At 56.5% G+C, this 18,580-nt stretch overlaps 2 protein-coding genes across 19 annotated transcripts in view; both read left to right on the forward strand.

Annotated features, from left to right (window-relative positions):
• CAMTA1 (calmodulin binding transcription activator 1) overlaps positions 1 to 18,580 on the forward strand; it is a 964,942-nt gene that overhangs the window by 639,104 nt on the left and 307,258 nt on the right. The gene's annotated exons all lie outside the window — the stretch shown is intronic.
• On the forward strand, positions 749 to 16,807 carry LOC120366055 (small ribosomal subunit protein eS28-like). The gene has a single exon (XM_074379989.1). The coding sequence runs from the start codon at positions 10,291 to 10,293 to the stop codon at positions 10,498 to 10,500; it is 210 nt and encodes a 69-aa protein (XP_074236090.1). The 5' UTR covers positions 749 to 10,290; the 3' UTR covers positions 10,501 to 16,807.

Consider the following 18,580-nt stretch of genomic DNA (forward strand, 5'->3'; position numbering starts at 1 on the left):
AGGCTGGGATTCCCCCAAGGCCCTGGGCTCAGCCGGGAGTCTCCATCCTCATCCTGAGGACATCCCAGGGTCCCCACCATCCGCCACGGCCTGTGTCCAGGCAGGAGGGCTCATCTATACCCAGAGCCGTGGGAGGGACCCGGCCCCCATTTCCCTTCTTCCTGTGGCTGCTATGCAGCTGTGGCCTCCAAATCTGTCCCCTCTGAGAGACGAGGGCAGGTGGAAGCAGGCAGAGTGGGTCCCGCCCACCGGAATCAGACATTTTTAGAACTCAGAGGGCCTCGAGGGTCCTGGTGGAGCAGAAGCAACATGGCCTGCGGAGCCTGGAGGGCTGAGCTGCTGTTCCCGAGCAGGGTTGGGCAGAAGGAAGCGTCCTGACCACTCTCGGCCTCAGCGTCTTCCTCTGTAAAACCCAGTGCCCACCTCCATGTCCTAGTGAGACAGTGAGGATGGAGTGACCATCTCTGAGAGTCCCGGGTGTGGGGCCTGCACAGAGAGGTGTCACGGAACCTCCTCCCGTCACATGAGGGCCAGAGTGAGCCGGGCCCGTGCTGGCTCTAAGATGGAAGGCCACCGTGAAGAGGGGCGGCTTCTGGATGCAGGCAAGTGCTCGGTGGGGGCTGCCGGCCCAGAGCTGCCTCCTCCCAGGGCCAAGGGCCCCTCCAGGCCCTGCTGTTCCCAGGCGGGGTCTGCGGTCCTGGGTCAGACCTGCCCTTGCTGACAGGACATGGGCGGGACAGGCTCCCCATCTCTGTCCCACTGCTTTCTGCCTGGGTCCACATGGCCACTAACCCTTCCTGGGTTGGGGGCCTGTGTCCCCTGGGTCACACGGAGCCATCGTGGACTGTGACTCTGATATCCTTCATTGTCTGGAATCGAGCCCCTCCCTGAGACTCTGCAGTGAATGAAAGAAGCCCCCTGCCCCTGCACCACCCGGGTCAGGCTGAGGGGACACTGCCCGGAAACGTGTCTCCCGGGCCAGCCCCCGCTCCTGCCTCACTGCGACTCTGCCGCCTGAGGTCTCCATGGAGGCTCAATTCGCCCACCTGAGTCCATGTGGGACCCACCACCCATGCAGGACCAGGGGTCCCCGCAGAGGACCCTCTGAGCTGCTGCTTAGCTGTCTCAAGCATGGGCGTGGCACGGCCACTGTCCCACAGAAGTGCTGGGATCCAGGCACTGCCGGGGCACGTTCTCATCTAGGACGTCCCCACAGTGATGATGGGCAGGAACCCAAGTGGGCAGGCCTCCAGGGTTCAGGGCTCTGAGCACCCAGGGCGCAGATGAAGGGGTGAAGGGCAGGAGAGGGCTGAGCCCAACCTTCCAGGAAGCAAAGCCCAGGTCTCTGAGGCTCCACGAGGTGCATGTGGGCTGCATGGCCAACTTTGACTTCCTCATTGGTCAAATGAAGAGGCCCCAGTCAACTCGGAGATCCCTTCCCAGAATTGTCGCTAGAATTCCAGGAGGCTTTGTGGAGGCCCAGCAGGGCTATCTCAGTGGCAAGGGAGGCAGGTGGCTCCCGGAAGGCAGGCTGCACTGGGTGGGCACTGGCACTGGGTGTTCCAAGGGCCTCACATCTCTGGCACATTAGCCCATGGCTTTGGTGGCACTGGCGAGAGGGTGGGCTTCGGACCCCTCCCACGAGTGCATCTCTGGCTCTGTGCGGGGAGAGGTGTCCACTTTGTCCACTTCACGGCCTGGGAGCTGACGCAGCTTCAATCCTGACTCCGTGGCTGCCTCGCGACCAGTCAGCAATCAGGAGCCCCGGCGTCCCCCTCTCCATCCTCACTGCAGCCTGGGCAGGCCTGAGGCCAAGATCCCCGGGGCAGAGCTGGGACAGTCCCAGTGGGAGGGAAGCCTGGCAGGGACAGACAGCGGCCTGGGAAGGAGCTGTGTGTTGCTTGGGAGTCCCACGGCCCTGGCTGAGCCTGCACCTTGAATGTTTGATTGATCGTGCCGTTCAGAGTGGATATACTTTTTAATAGTTGGCTTCCAAAATTAGTCTTTCTCTGTGTAGCAGCTATCACAAACAGCGTGAGCCGCACTGTTTGGTTTTGTTCTTTACCTGCCAGAGGCAGATATTTGTTTTCCTTCAAGAGAGCAGCGGGTGAAGGTGTGGTCCCTGGAAGCTGCGGTCTGGTCCTGCCTGCTTGGAGTCTGTGGCCTGGGCAGAGGCAGCCTGGCCAGACCCTCTCTTGCTCCCACTCTCCGTGGCTTGGGAGCCAAGTGACATCACCTCTGAACCCCTCGGTTTCCTTAGCTGTAAAGTGGAAGTGGTTGTGGTTACTTCCTCACTGTTCTGGGATGAAGACGGAGAATAAGCTTAGCGCACACACTGCAGCTGCTCACTGCCCATTCCGTAATTGGTGTCTTGGCCCTCCACCCTCTGCCCTTGTGGTGGCTCTGTGAAGCTGACGCTGTCTCTATTTGCCTGGTCCTCCAGGTGCGAGTTTTAAACCCTCTGTAACCCACATCTCCTCTTGGACATCACGAAACTCCCTGGGGTCCTCAACCCCCTACCCCCGGGTGCTCATCTTCCGTGAGCTCCTGAGTTTCTCCACCAGCTGAGATTTTTCTGTTGTGGAGTTTTCTACTTCTGTTGTTTGTAATTCAAAATAGTAAGTTCTTTCAGCATCTGAAAAATGAAAACATGCTGTAGTATTGAATGTTGGTGTTCAAACTGCTCCCCACACCCAGCATTTCACTGTGTCCCCCAGGGGCACGCACGCTTGACGCTTGACTGTAAAACTACCAGCGATTGTCTGTATCTCATTGGCTTGAGAAAGTAAAAGCCGCTACTGTTACATTAAGTGCCTGCTGTATGCACTGCACCAGGGCTGGGCCAGTCCGGAGAGGTAAAGAATGGTATCAGGCTCCATCTCAGAAAGAGCCATCTCTGTGGTGGAGGAGATGAGAGCTAAGAGATGTGAAAATACAGAACCGAGGTCCGGCCGTGGGTCATGAGCACTGGGAGCTTGGAAAAGGGAAGGGTGTGGCCTGAAGTCAGCTTCCCGGAAGAGGAAGAGGCAGTCCTGGGCTGACGGCAGAATTTTCATGGGCTGATAGGAAGGGACAGCTTTAAGCTGAATCCACTGGCCCAGAGGTGGGGATGAGTTTGCTGCCAAACGGGACAGCCAGCAGAGAGCTGCTCAGTGCCCTTGTTCCTCTCACTCATTAATTGGGCACAAAGAGCAGCAAGTCCCTACCCCATCCCAAGGCCACACAGCATGGCAGGATGGTGGCCACTTCTCCTGCTCTTAGACCAGTGCGGGTTCTGCCTCCCCTGCCCACCTGCTCCTGTAGTCTGGCCAACGTGTAGGCTCAGACGCCGGGTAGAATCAAAGCGCAAGGGAGGCCTGGATTCCAGAGGCTTCAGAGGGCTGCTCCCCGCCTGAGTCATCCACCCATCCTCTCGCCACCCCACCTCTGACTCTGGGGGGGCCCCAGGACTTCCCCAGCGCTGTCCTCAGCCCTGGGGTTTCCATGGGGAAGTGCTGACAACCTTGTTTCTCCTCTCCCACTTCTTGCTGAAATTCATCTGCATCAAAGCGAGATCCCTGATGCTCAGCTCTCAACAAGGCTGTGGTGATTAAGCACTTAAATTGATTAATCAAATTTCCTGTGATGAGAACTACTGTCATTCATTAATCTGAGCGGGATTATAAATAAGAGATGGCAGATACAGGAGACAAACGTGTTGACGGATGGGCAGGGTGGCCTGAATCACAAGTAGGTGCCTGCTTCCTGGGGGCTTTCGCTTCGGGCAGCTGGGGATAGAGCTTCCCTAAAGACGAAATTAGACTGAGATTAAAGTATCCCCATTTTAATAACGAAATATGCATAGATGAGCAGGCAGCCAGTACGGGGAGCATGTAGGTTCGCATACCAATGGTTGGGGTGTATTCATGGAGATGGTAGCAGCAGCTCCAAGAGAGAAAGAATCTGCTGGAAAAAGAGGCCAAAGCAAAAAGGCACGCTGGTTGAGAATATGGGTTTGAGGGTCAGAGTAGCCCTGGGTGCGAACTCTGCCTCCACGGATTACTCCATATGTGACTTGACTGAGGTTCTCAGCCTCCCAGGGCCTGCATTCCCTCACGGGCAAAATGTAAATGCTAATAATCCTGACTGCACCGTGTTGCTGTTGAGAGTAAATGAGACGGGTCGGGCGCGGTGGCTCACGCCTAAAATCCCAGCACTTTGGGAGGCCGAGGGGGGCAGATCAAGAGGTCAAGAGATCGAGACCATCCTGAACAACATGGTGAAATCCCATCTCTACTAAAAATGCAAAAAAAATTAACTGGGCATGGTGGCATGTGTCTCTGCAATCCCAGCTACTTGGGAGGCTAAGGCAGGAGAATCGTTTGAACCCGGGAGGCAGAGGTTGCAGTGAGCTGAGATCATGTTACTGCACTCCAGCCTGGTAACAGAGTGAGACACCATCTCCAAATAAAAATAAATAAATAAATAAATGAGACAATGTCTATGAGGCACTTTTGATCTAGTTTACAAACATGTATTGAGCGCCTACGGTATGTTAGTACTGTGCTGGTATTTAGAGATTGGCAAGGAATAAAGCAAGCCTGGTCCCCGTCCCTGAGCTAGTGTTCTTATGGAGAAGGCAGACATCCAGACATCAAGACCCAAGGACTGTGACAGAGCGCTGCTTCCCTGGCCGTCCCAGATGCCACATTCGCTGCTGGCCCCAGGAATGTCCTTTCCATTCCTGCCTTTGAACACTTCTTCCCACCTGTGGTCCCTCCTTGCCCCTGCACAGACCCTCTTCCTGTCTTCTTGGCCTCATTCACTCCAGGAGACACCTCTCCCAGCTCAAGTATACTGTGTCTCCGCCCAAGTCATAGCCCTGGATGACTGGGCTTTGGCTGCAAGCCACAAGGCTTCTGCTTTCCAGCACAGTCACACATGGGCTTCACACCCTCGGTGTGTATGATGATCTGCCTGACACCCATTTCTCACTCCCATGGGGTGCAGGCCCCTTGAGGCAGGAACCACGTCTGCTCTGGTCCCCATCACTTGCTCAGCTCCATCATCGGGCCTGGCCCATGGTGAGCCTAGCAAGTACTTGTTGAGTTAGTAGATGCTGCATCAAGGTCGCCTTGGAAGCACATGGAGATGGTGATGGCCATGCCAGAAGACAGCAGGGAGAGTAGAAAATCCCAGCACTTTGGGAAGCTGGGGTAGGTGGATCACAAGGTCAGGAGTTCCAGATCAGCCTGGCCAAGAAGGTGAAACCCTGTCTCCGGAGGCTGAGGCAGGAGAATCACTTAACTCGGGAGGCGGAGTTTGCTGTGAGCCGAGATCATGCCGCTGCACTCTAGCCTGGGCAACAGAACAAGATTCCATCTCCAAAAAAAAAAGGAAAGTTACCCCACCCTGGGCATCGGAATCAGCATTTTCTGGAGACTGGCGCCTAGATCACCTCAGCAGAATACCTACCACTGATTGACCTTCTGCTTGGCATATGGTTCTGCTAGGGCACAGGGGACCCGGTCTCACCTTCCAGTCGTATTGAGTGGCACACAGGAGGCTCACAGGCAGAGATGATTACAGTGCCCTGTAGTGTACTGTTGGGGTAGAGGGAAGCCCGGAGCAGAGGGTGGGAGCTTTCTGGGTGAGCCAATGCCAGAGGTGGGTTTCGTAGATGTGAAGTGCGAAGGTTTGGTAAGAAGGGAGAATTGGGGCTCAGACAGGGTCCCTCAGGTCTCTGCACCCTTTTTTTGATTTATTTTCCTCCTGACATGCTGTCCAGGGTCCCAAAATACCCTCTACAGGGAGTCCCAGCTGAACAGGCCAGAGGGAAGAGAGACAGCCTCTCACCCAGGCCTCCCTGGACGCAGGACCAGGAAATGCCATCCCAGTCTTGCTGGGCTCATATATTGCGATCATCAGTGAGCCATCGAGCCCCTGCTCTGGGCCCCCAGAGGAAGCTGCCGGAGTTTGCAGCGGGTGGGAGCTGGGGCTGGGAGCAGGGAGAATTCAGATTCCCTCACTCAGAGGAAACCCACTGGTGCTCAGTGAGATTAAAACTATCACTCCTGGCTGAATTGGCCTCTTCTGTTTTGTTAAATATTTAAAGACCCCTTATTAAAAGAGTTACCATCTTAAACATGTCAGATCTTCATCTATCATGCCCTCCCTCCGGAGTGTGGCCTCAGGGCTGTATCCAGGCACCCCAGAAACAGACCACCTTTGCCCCAGGGCTCAAGATCATCTCAAGTGGCTTTTGAGGACCCTCTCTGTACCCAGCACTGTGGGCTGCCCAAGCATCTGTCTCTCCAGCCACAGCAGCTTCTGCCGTGTGATGGGCTGGCACCAGCCTGTGAGGGTCTTAGGGAATACGGGGAGGAGGCAGCTTGGGCAGCAGCACGTGGCCACAGTGCACTTTGCCCAGCCCAGAGTTCTGTTTGCTGCGTCCCTCCTCCCTGGGCACCAGGCTGTGCTGGAGGCAGAGAAGCTGAGGAAGGCCCAGCCGAGGGAGCAAGGAAGCAGGAAGTGAAGCCTTGAGCCACAGGAAGGTCTTGGCCCTGCTGATGGTGGTGGGTGAGCAGACGGTCATGGGGGTCCCGAGCAGGAAGCATCCACTTCTGCCTGGAGGAATTAGAGCCGGATTAAAGGAGAAGCTGTTGTAGGATTGGGGTTAGAATTAGGTCTTTGAGCAGCCACCCTAAAAGGTGAATACGAGTTCACTGGACATAGAAATGGGGGGTTCCCCCAACCCTCCAAAAACAAAGAAAACCAGACACAAAGACATACAGTTTCAAGGACTTGTTCAGCAAGCAATTGAACACCTACAGTATGCCAGGAACCATGCCAGGCCCTGAGAATATAGAGCTGAGTGTGACGGGATCTTGCTCCCATAGAATGTACCCACCTAGCTGGGGAAATAGACTAAAAACAGCCCACGGTGTGAAATAAAATGTGCTGTAAGAAAAGCACGTTCCAGATACCCCCTTAGCACGGGGTGGGGGTTGAGGGGTTACCTCCGTGCCTCAGGTGAGAGGTGGGAGGGATGCCTCAAGGGGAGGCGACATCTAAGGAGGTTTTGAGGATGCCCTGAATTCACTAGGAATGTGCAGTAGGTTGGTGTGGCCTGGACAGATGGGGAGAGAGGGAAGTACGGATGAACGAGACCAGAGAAAGGGCCCAGGAGTGTGAGGGAAAGGCGTGGAAAAGAGAGAGCCAGAGCCTTCTGGAATGATCCGAGCAGAGAGGGATGGTAAGGCCGCTGCTATGAGGAGAGACTGCACCACAGAGACAAGGGTGGAGCTGGCGCTTGGGAGAAAGAAGAAGCCCGTGGGAGCCGTGGTCTGCGCGGGGTCTGAAGGGCTGGTCGGCCAAGGGACACCCTACTGCCCACCGGAGGTACGGCGAGGCTGTGCCAGGATGGCCCACAGGGAATAAATGCTCAGCCAGAGCAGAACTGCCCAAAGTGACTGGAGGGGGAGGCAGAGCTGGCCTGTGTCCCCTTCCGGGTGGAGAGACTGTGAGACCTGGGCCCGAGGCCACCTGATGCTGGAGGAGCCAGAGAGAAGAGGGGACGCTGGACAGGACAAGACTGTGGCTGGGCGTTCACGCACACCCGCCCTCGTGGTAGAAGAGTCTGAAACTCAGTTTAAATTTTTCAAGTCTTTCATGACGGTCTGAGGCTGCCTCCTCCTCCTAAGCGATGAAAATCTCAATTTGCTGCTGCAGCCGAGGGCCGGGTGGAGCCGCTGAGGCTAGGAGCTGCCACCCGACGTCAGCCTTGACGTGAGCGAACGTTCGGGGGTCAGGACGGTGTCATGAATGCAGTTCCTGGAGCCTGCCAGTCCCAAGACCTGGGTCCCATCTGGGTGTGGCCACAGATGCCTGGCGTCACCTTTGATACAGCTGCAGCCGCTCCAGGCCTCACTCCTCACCTGATGAGCGAGGGAATCGGGCCGGCGGGTGGACAGTCCCAGCAGCTCCTCTGAGCTCCACGCATTTTCCATCTCCGTGCGTCCTCTGCCCACTCGCTCACCTTGCTGTTGGCAAGAGTTAAGTTTTAATGAGAAAAGAATTTCTCTCTGGAATTTTGAGTATAATTAAAACTCTGCTGTGAAAAAAAAAAAAAAAAGCCTAGCAAACACCAAGAGTCCTAGAGGAAGTGAAAATGTTAAAACACGACCCCCATTTTCCTCTCCCCATGACATGGATTATTAAGTCAGGTTTGAAAAGTTCCTATTAAATATTTAAATATTTCATTAAATATTCATCATCTCAAAAATTGCTTCCTAACAGATCCTTAGGTAAATATAACAATATTTGATCACAAAAGCTGCTTGGCCTGACTGAGGCTCAGGAAGGGTGAGACTCTGAGGCTCTGGTCCCGCAGGTGCAGGGAATCCCGGTGACGAGGAGGAGGCTGAGGGACCGGGAGAGGGACACACGCCCAGCCACAAGGAGGGCCCGGGTGGCCATAGGCTTGCTGACTGGGTGAATGAGCCTCAGAAAGGTGACGTGGCAGACAGAGCTCACGTGGCTTGTATTGGTGCAGCTGGGAGCTGAACCCACGTTGGCTGGTCCCCTCTGTGGGCTATAAGGAAGACCTTCCCATGGAAGGGGCTGCCCTCTGGCTTAGGCTATCCCAACACCGGCCACGTGCAAGGGACATTGTGAAAGGGACCATCTATCAGAGCAGCAGCTGGGCTGGAGACCCTTGACTTCCCTTTCCCAGGGCTGTGGCAAGGAGGGGTGCTCCCCTGGGGTTCTGCGGAACTGGATTCACAGCCTGGACATTCCCTGTAAGGGCGTCTGGTCTCCCAAAGTAGAGTATTAACAGTTTTCAGTGGGCAGGACCTGTGGCGGCCCCATCACCCCCACAGCTTTCTTACCTCCCAGGTATGGTGCTGAGGTCTGCGGGGGGCTCTTCACCCCGGAGCTGTTGGTGTTTGGGCCAGATGGAGGAGTCAAGGTGGAGACTGGAGGATGCCAGTGCACCCCCATCCCCTCAGGTCCACCGAAAATGCCCAGACACCGCCTATTCCTCCAGGGAGCCAAACTGCCCCTGGCCGAGGACATTGCTGTACAAGGAGGGCACTTGGTAAACATTTGGCATGTGGATGGTGTGGTACTGTCGGGAGGGAGAGTAGGGGAGGGAAGCGAAGTGAAGTCAGGTTGATGGTGTGGGACCTGTCTGTGGCCTAAAGGGCTTTGAATGGGTGCAGGTGGGTGAGGGGGGCTGCTGAGTGCTGGATTTCAGCAGCCACGGTGCCAGCTTCCAGGTCCCATGTGGGCTGCTTCTGAGAGGCCTCAGGGGATGGTGCCAGGCTAAGGGGTGCCTGGCTCTGCTCACCTCTGCCCGACACTCACTAGGCACATGCCGCAGGCCCTAACCCTCCCTGGGGCTCAGTACTCAGTGGAACAGCAGGGACTTGGAGCAGCCCTTTGAGGGCAGGGACCCCGTCCTCTCCTGCCTTCCAGTGCTGAATGTGAGGAACTCCCATGGGCATCCTAGGCAGGCTCGCTGCTGAACGGGCTAGAAGCTTTTCTCCACTTTTTACGGTGCAGACACTGGGGTGCGGAGAAGCTAAGCTGTTTGCCACTGTCACATGCCAGTCAACCCAGATCTGCACCCAGGTTGGTCTAACCTCAGAGCCCATGCTCTGAAGCAGGCTGTCCGTGCACACCACGCAGACTGCCCATGTCACTGAGTCCTCCGAGCTGGTCAGCAGGTGCCCCTCTGCGGCCACTGTCTCCCCCGCCCCATTCCAAACGCCTGTGTTTGCAGAGCAGAGAGGGAGTCTTGGTGCCCCAGCCCAGTCCCTGCTCCTCCTCCTCTCTTTCCTTGGGCAAATTCTGGGGTGAGGAGGAGGCCACAAAGATCGATGGGCTCCCTGCACTGGCAGCAGGCATGGGCATGGAGTTGGGGGGGGTCTCCCCTGCTGAATCCTGATACATGACACCTGCTGCCGGTGCCACCCTCTCGGGCTCCCGGGCCACAGGAAGGCATGAAACCTGGTGCTTCCATGGGTCTGGAACTGCTTTAGCCTCCTGGTCCTGGAGAAAGGACCCTCAGCCTGGGGAGAACTGGTCTCCAGGCGGGTGCTCGGCTGAGGCCCCTGTGAAACCAGCGGCTCTCTGTGCTGTGTCCAGGCTGGGAGCTGGGCAGGTGCCAGCCCTCCTTGAGCGAGGGTAGGGGTGGGGGACAGAGCCTGTCCTAGTCTGTCCGGCTGCTGTAACAAAATCTATGAACTAAGTGGCTTATAAAAAACAGACATTTCGTCTCCACCAGCCTACCACCAAGCCGCCATCATGGATATCAGCCGTGTGCAGCCTGTCAAGTTGGCCAGGGTCACCAAGGTCCTGGGCAGGGCCAATTCTCAGGGACGGTGCACGCAGGTGCACGTGGAACTTATGGACGACATGAGCCGCTCTGTCATCCGCAATGTAAAAGGCCCCGTGTGCCAGGGTGACGTGCTGACCATGTTGGAGTCTGAGCAAGAGGCCCGGAGGTTGCGCTGAGCTTGGCTGCTCGCCGGGTTTTGGATGTTGGATTCGACCACTTGAGATGGAAATGGTGTGTCACGATCTGGTCCTTTATTTTGTGCCACCACATGTAAATTGAGATGGGCCTTTAAATAAAACGTTTGTGATCCTAGTTAAAATAAATAAATAAATAAACAGACATTTCTTTCCCATAGTTCAGGAGCCTGGAAGTTCAAGATCAAGGTACCAGCTGATGTGGTATCTGGTGAGGCCCCCTTCCTGGTTCATAGCCAGCACATTCTTGCTGCATCCTCACACGGTAGAAGAGGCAGGATCTCCCTCCAGCCTCTTTTTATAAGGACACTAATCCCATACACAAGGGCTCTGTCCCCATTACCATCTCCTCAGGGTCAGGATGTCAGCATATGAATCTGGGGACCCACAAACGTTCAGACATGGCGCCTCTGTGGGCGCCCTGCGGCACCGCCTGCTTGCTCCAGTGGAGTGAGCCAAGCTGTTCTGCACACACTGGTGGGAATGGCTCCGAGGTACAGAAGCAAACTGTTCCCCAAAACAAATGATAACCTGTTGTGAACACTGGTACCAACACGGTCTGGGGGTGCCATGGGCTGGAGGCCTGGGCAGCTGCCGGGGGCCACTGCTGAGCAGGAAGGGTGGCCGGCGCTTCGCACATGTTGAAGGAAAACAGCAAAGAAGCTGACCCTGGAAGTGGGGGCTCTATCTGGATTCTACACAAACCACAAGGCTGATGAAGCAAGGAGACACCGTCAGGACGGGGCTGCGGCTTCCTAACCTAACCGAAGCTGCACCGGATGCGGTGTGCGTGGGGGCCGAGCCACGTTTTTCTGACACAAGGTCTCTTACTCTCATCAGAGAAGTCAGAAGCAGTCTAAGACCACCGGGCCAGGCTGAGCGGCTCCCACGGCGTGGGCAAGGATGCTGGCGGTGCGTGGGATCCAGGAGCCAGAGCCCTCTGACCTCATCTTTCCCAAGGGTCTCGGTTACCTCACCTAGAACATAGGAATGAGGGCCGGTCACGGTGGCTAATGCCTGTAATCGCAGCACTTTGGGAGGCTGAGGTGGGCGGATCGCTTGAGGTCAGGAGTTCGAGACCAGCCTGGCCGACATGGTAAAACCCTGTCTGTACTAAAAATACAAACATTAGCCACTCATGGTGGTGCACATCTGTAACTCCAGCTATTTGGGAGGCTGAGGCAGGAGAATCGCTTGAACCCTGGGAGGCGGAGGTTGCAGTGAGCCAAGGTAGTACCACTGCACTCCAGCCTGGGTGACAGAGCAAGACTCTGTCTCAAAAAGAAAAGAAAATGGGGATGAGGATAGGCTTGACCCCTCATTCAACGTAGCCCCAGGGGAGAAAGGCATTTGCTACCACACTTCGACACAGGACCCGGTGGCTTGGAGGTAGGAGGGAGCAGAGGGGCCAGGCTGAGTTCTGGCACTGCCATCGTGTTACCCTTAGGGCCTACTGTCCTGCTTAGGAAGATGAGGCCTAGGGTGAAGCCCCACCAGCCAGCCCAGCAGGGATGCGGTCCCCTCGGGGACCACAGGCATCAACTCGGAGGCCACCATCCAGCAAGCCCTGGGTCTGAATCGCTGTGGAATGTGTACGAGTCCCGAGCCTCTCCAAGGCCTGATTCTGCATCCTGAAAGTGGTTGTGCTAATTCCGCCCTCCTAGAAGGTTGTTGTAAGGACATGAGTGAGAATAGGTGCCCATCAGCCAGCCAGGGAGGACACTTCCTTAGGGAACAGTGGCGCAGACATACAACAGCCCAGTGAGACAACCTGGGGAGACTTCCTTAAAGTTCCGGAATGCACAAAGTGTGGCATCAGGCAAAGGATTTCCAAGATGAGACGCCAAGAAGGAAAGCAGGCCCCGCCACCTCTGCCCACCTCTGCTGCAGGGGAGGGGATAGAAGGGACCCCACAGCTTCCACACCTTGTAAGCAGACCAGATGCAGAAGTAGAGACAGGTGGGATTGAATTATCTGCAGGTGCCCGGGGCTGCAGGCTGCACCTCCCCCCGCCTCTGCCTGCAAGATTCAATACCGCCCCGTGCAGCTTAGCAGCACATTGGATTCCAACGAGTCATATTTTAACACTGCCGGATAGTTGCAGGCGACAGAAAACCTGTTCCTTTCCCATTTTATACATCCAGGAAATTTGTACCACATGCAGCCTGCATGTCATTACACCCTTTAAAATACTGCATTCTCTCTTTCTGGAGCCCAAGGACTCCAGAGTGGGAGCCCCTGCCGTGGGGCAGAGAGAGCAGCTAATGCAGGGTGTCTTGTCTTACCGTTAAGAACCGAGCCCTCCCGTCCAGCCCCAGGAGGACCATCCTAGACGCTGCAGGACAATCTGCTGATTCCCCAGGGAGGTCGGGCAAGGTGCTCGCCTGGGAGGAGCAGGTGTAATTACAGAGGCCCAGGCAGGGCACTGCTTTAATGGATGTGGGCTCTGCAGCTAGAAACGTGTGTACACGTTGCCGAGGCCCCCAGACCCTGCTGAGGCTCCAGGTCCAGAGAGCAAACCTCCTACTTGGTCCCATTAAAGCTCTGAGCCAGCCTCATCCCTCCCTCCCCAGCCCTGGCTCCAGTTGAGAGACTTCTGCATGATGTTCTCATCTGCAAATTGCACTTCGCACAGGGGAGCTGCTCAGAGCCTACTGGGAGCGGTTTTGGAAAGCAAATTTCCAGGGCTCCTGATCATCCACTGAGCTCTGCAGCTGCCTGGAGGGAGGGCAGCTCAGCCCCTGGACTCTGTCTGGTGCAGGGATCTCCCTCCCTTCATGGCCAGGTGGCTGCCCTTGCCGCTGTGGCATTGCCTAAGGAGGGTCTTAGCTCCGCCTGGGAATGGGGGATGAATCAACTTGCCCCCATCCCTGCTCTCAGAAGCTCCGGGTCCCTCCTGAGCCACCTTTCTGCCTTTAGTCCTTGGCCCACTGAGCTTTTCCGGAACATGCACTGTGTGCCAGGTGCCGTGCCAGGTTGGGGAGGTGGTGGGGAGCGTGAAGCCCAGCCTCTCCCTGAGAAGCCTTGGAACGGAGAGGGAGGCCTTCTTCCTCCTGTCAAGGCGCCATCGCTGAGCACGTGCTCTGTGGCTGCCCCCTGTGAGGCCTGGGGCCTTGGCTGAGATTGGACAGAGCCTCAGCCCTCAGAGCTCCAGAGGGTCAGACCTCTGCCACCCACCCAGAAGGGCTGTTGGCTCCCTGATGTCCTCCAAGCTGGGTCCCAACAACGCACTATCATCCAGCAGCTCTGCTGGGCGGGGCGTGCAGACCCAGGGACACGGAAATACATGGAAGGTCAAGCTCACGCCTACAGGGAGTCAGCAGCCTCACTGGGCAGTTGGGCCCCCCAGAAGCTAATATGGAGGAGACCCAAGAGGCAGGCAGCTCCCAGCCACAGTGCTGAGGTTTGGACCTCAGGCCCATTGGGCTATGCAGGAGAGAAGGCCACGGGGGCCGACTAGCCCCGCTCCAAACTGGAAGCCTGGAGGGCAGGACTGCCTTGCCTGGTTCTCCATCAAATTCCAGCACCTTGAATGGGACCTGGCACATAATAGGTGCTCAGCAAACTTGTGAGTTGAACAGGTAGACTCACAGGAAGCCTGTGTCTCTTGCATCCCCCTAGTTCTTCTCCAGGCCCCTCTCCGCCCTGCCAGGAGGGTGTGCGTGCTAAGGCAGCCTCCCTGGGGACTGGGCAGAGTGGCGCCCCTGTCCCTTGTCTGTGCCTGGGCTACAGTTTCTTTTTGTTTTAATTTTGGTCACATTCACGTAATGCAAAATTAACTTTTTTAAAGTCGGCAATTCAGAAGCATTAAGTACATTTGCAGTGTTGGACAATCATCACCGCTATCTTGTTCTGAAACCTTTTCATCGCCCCAAAGGGAAACTCCCAATGGGCTAGCATCCCTTCCTTCGCCTTCCCTTCCTCTGCCCCGATATCCACCAGTCTGCACTCTGACTCTGTGGATTTGTCTCGTCGGAATATTTCCTGGGAATAGAACCATACAGTGTGTGGCCTTCGTGCCCGGCTTCCTTCAGTGGCTCTGTTCTCCAGGTTCCTCTGTGCTGTGGCACTTGTCAATGTCGGCTTGTTGGGGAAAGACCCGTGTGGTTGGTTCTGAGGGAAGCTGGGAACCTCAGGGGAGACCTGAGCGGAGCCCGGGGTGGGGGATCTGACATTTTTATGGAAGGAGGTCCCTATGCTTGTCCAGTGGGGAGAGGATCCCACAGCTTGTGTCCCCAAGGGGAGTTCTGACTCTGGCCCCCGTTCTGTTTGCACTTGGGCAGGGCCCTGGAGTCCTGGGAAGCTGCTGTTTGTTTTCAAACAGCCCTGACTCCTTGGGGAAGCTGAGGAGGGAGGAAGCGGCGGAGGCGGCCTCGCTGCACACTTCCTGGGCAGGAGTCCCCACCAGGTGGCTGCCCGAGCCATCGGGAGCTGTTAGGAGGACCCCGCTGTCATCAAGAGACAAGCAGGCAGGGGACAAAGGGCCCCGTATCTGGGGAAACTGAGGAGGCTTGTGTTTACTGAAGACCTTCTATGTACAGGTCATGGCAAATGCAGTGTCATTAAATCCAACAAACCTGCAAACTCGGGGACATCCTTCATCCCCTCCCTACCAACGAGGACATTGCGATTCAAAGTCCCAGCCGCTGACTGACCCATGGTCATCAGTGCTGCTAAGATGTGTAAGCGCGTTTCAAACCCAAGTCTGGCTTAGCGCCCAAACCACCACCAGGCACCCCGGGCCCAAGACCAGGCATCCTGACCTCCACCCCGGAGGACTGAGCACCTGACTGGGGAGGGTAGGGAGGGACCTCTGGCCTCCCTTCATCCCACTCAGCTCTCTCCTCCTCAGGGTCTGAGGCCTGGATGGCAGTGCTGGGCGGGAGGCCTCCATCAGCCTGGGTCTGAGGCTGCAGAGCTCCCTGGGAACATGGCCTCTTCCTGCAAGGGGCAAAGCTCCTCAGTCCCTGTGTGAAAGGAAGCTTGGCGTCTCCTCCACGCAAGATCCCAGAGCCCTCACGGGGCGGCCCTTCTTTCTGCTGAACTGCAGACTTACTTTAGTAGCAGTTGTCATTTAAGTCTCACCATTAGTATTTTTTCCCTTCTGCAGATGAGGAAGTCGGGGCTCAGTGAAACTGAGTGATTCTGCTGGGGTTCATGCCCCTACCTGGTGCCAGAGCCTCGGAGGCTCCGATGCACTCAGGCCCCTGAAGGCTTCCAGGGCTGGCCTGCCTGGGGCCAGGACATATTGCACATGTTTGAAGCATATGTGTTTTCAGGGGAAGGGGTGCTGCTGTGTGGACCCCGCTTAGTCTGTTCCAGGACGAGACATGCCGCCCATCCCTCCCGCTTCTCTGGTGCTGGAGCCGAGGCTCGGCATGTTTCTGCGTGTGTGTTTCTGACACCAGCTCCCGGGGGAAGGCCTGACGCCGCCCTGCTGTCTGCTCTCTTTTGTAGAGATGTTTTCGTGAACTTGAGAAAAAATCGGGAAAAGGCCGATTCCCTCTGCCCAGCCCATTAATTCTGCATGCTCAGGCCCGAATTAACCTTGGCAAGCCTTCGAGAGGAGAGAGTAATTCTAACCTTAAAAATCTGCTGATGAAAGCGGGTTTCGGGAATCCGACTCCACTTAATGTCCTGGCAGACAGCTCAGCCTCGCATTCACACAGCCACAGACCGGCCGGCATTTCCCTCCACCTGCTTCATAAACAAAACCCTGTTGTCTGTTTTAAGCAATAATCCCTGCCCAGACTCCCTGGCTGCGTGCAGCCGCGCGTGTTGGAGTGTGCTGTGGGCACCTGAGTGGCGTCACGGGTGCCTAGAGCAGGCGGCGCTGGGGAGCTGGGTTCCCACAGGCTCTGGAGCTGAGTAGTAATCACAGCCAGAATTCCGACAGTGCCAGCCCCAAGGGCACCTGCCCACGGGAGAAGAGAGAGACTGATTTTCTGGGCAGCACTTGGCCCTCCGTGCCATACCCTCTGGGAGTGGGCTCCCAGCATCTGCCTCTGCTCTCCTCCAGGAATGCCCGATGGGTAGGGAGAACGGCCGGCCACCTGGGGCTGTGTAGCGGAAGCTCCCGGTGCCAGAGGGCACGGCCTGGGCCTCCTTACTGAAGTTCTGGGTCCCACCGTGGGCCATCCCTGAGGCTGAAATGCACAATAACCCTGCTGGCCTAACAGGCTGTTGACAAGGGGCACATCAGACCCAGAGCTACTTGCAGGAGTTCATCAAAGATTCCTTGTGCTTAATGCGGGCAGACCTGGTGAAAGGGGAGGGGGCACCCAGAACAGAGGAAGGAAGAAAAGGAGGAAGGGAAGAAGGGAGGGAGGGAGAGAGGGAGGATGGGAGGAAGATGGAAGGGAGGGAAGAAGAATGGAAGGAAGGGAGAGAGGGAGGGAGGGAGGGAGGAAGAGGGAGGGGAATAGGAAGGAAGAAGGCTGGCCATCACCAGTATAAACCACTCTGGAGACCAGCTGCAGGCTTGGCAGGGCTCCAAGAAGTCGGTCTCGGTGGTCCACTTTGATGAAAGAGGGAATTTCACTTTATTTATGTATTATTTATGCCCAGTACTTTTAGGAAGTATTTGCGAGAGCAGCAGCACTGAGGTATCAGAATAGGCTAAAAGAACAAGAGCCCGTGGGTGGGAGGTAACTGAGCAGCGTTTCTGATGACCGGCCCGCAGAGCCCCGCTGCCTGGCGCACCCGCCTCGGAGAAAGCCTGTTCCTTGCCGGGGGCCGAGGGGAACCAGGTGTCAGGACAGAGTTCTGAGACACGAAAGGTGCAGGTCTCCAGCTCCCGCTTGGCGGGGACTGTGCGGGGTGAGGAGCCGGGCTGTGTTTCCCAAAGCAGTTTGGCAAGTGCTGGGACTCCGCAGGGGCCCACGTGAGCCTGGCTGAGAGTCCCAGGAGGGTGGGGAAACAGGCAGGTGAGAGTGGCCAGGTTCCCGGACTTGACCCTCGGGCCGCGTGGAGCAAGACCTGGGAGAGTTCAGCGCCGCTGCGCCCCTCACCCACCCCGGGCTTCTCTGACTTGAGATTCATGACTCGGATCAACTCCCTCTCTAAATCTGAATTTACCTTATTATCAATTTTTAGCTATTATTCCATTTTATGCCCACTAATTTATTAATCTTGGAACCCCCCAAAAACAATAAAGCTGAAGCTCCAGGATTTTATTTATATCTTTAAACGTGATTTTTATGACTTTTTATCTAAAAATTCATTTAATGTTTATCGCCCTCCTCACTCATGTCGCGTTACGCCGTCAGCTGCTATATTTAGATGTTTCCCTGCAGGTGCTCGGGGGTCCCAGCAGGAAGGAGCTCAGGTGAGGGGAGCCCAGCGGGGGCAGAGGCATGGATGGCAGCCTCCTGTGGGACTGCTAGGTTGGATCCTGTGCCCCTCAGCATCCCCCGGCCAGGCTGCACACCTCCCTGGTTCCTTTCCGAAGCATGCACTGTTCCCTGCCACCCTTACCTCTGCTCCCATTTCACTTTCTGGCTTGAAAAAGGGTTTGTGCTGCAAAAGCAATCTAGAACATTCCTCGGAGGGGCTGGGGGAGCCTCCAGCTTAAGGACCGAGCATCCCTCTCTCCATGACCCACCCCCCCCGCAGACTTTCTCACTGCTCCTCGTGAGACTGAGGGGCCTTCCTTCCCACCCCTCATTGGACAGCGCACTGGTCCTCCCTCCTGAGCAGAGCTCCAGGGGCTCCCGGGTCCCCACCTGGCTGGTCTTCTTGGTGCTCTCTGCCTGCCCAAGGAGCCCCCTTCTCGGATCTCCTGCTAGCACGGATGCCCAGGGGAGTCTCTCCTGTCTCCCAGGCACTTTCTGCCTCATGATGGGGCGGGGGTGGAGCACCCACGTGTCCTGGGCCTGCCTGGTGCTGCCTGGTTCTCCTGGCTGTTTCCCTCATCAGCTTCCTGTCTAGGGATGGGCACTGGGGGGTGGCGGATGGCCAGCTTTTTGGGGTTTGCTGCCCCTCCTGGTTCCTATGTGCTCTTCAATTGCCTCCACCTCAAAGAAGCCAACTTCATGGCCAGACGGGGCCACCCGGTCCCCTG

The sequence above is a fragment of the Saimiri boliviensis genome, chromosome 11 (assembly GCF_048565385.1).
Source record: "Saimiri boliviensis isolate mSaiBol1 chromosome 11, mSaiBol1.pri, whole genome shotgun sequence".
NCBI classification, from domain to species: Eukaryota; Metazoa; Chordata; class Mammalia; order Primates; family Cebidae; genus Saimiri; species Saimiri boliviensis.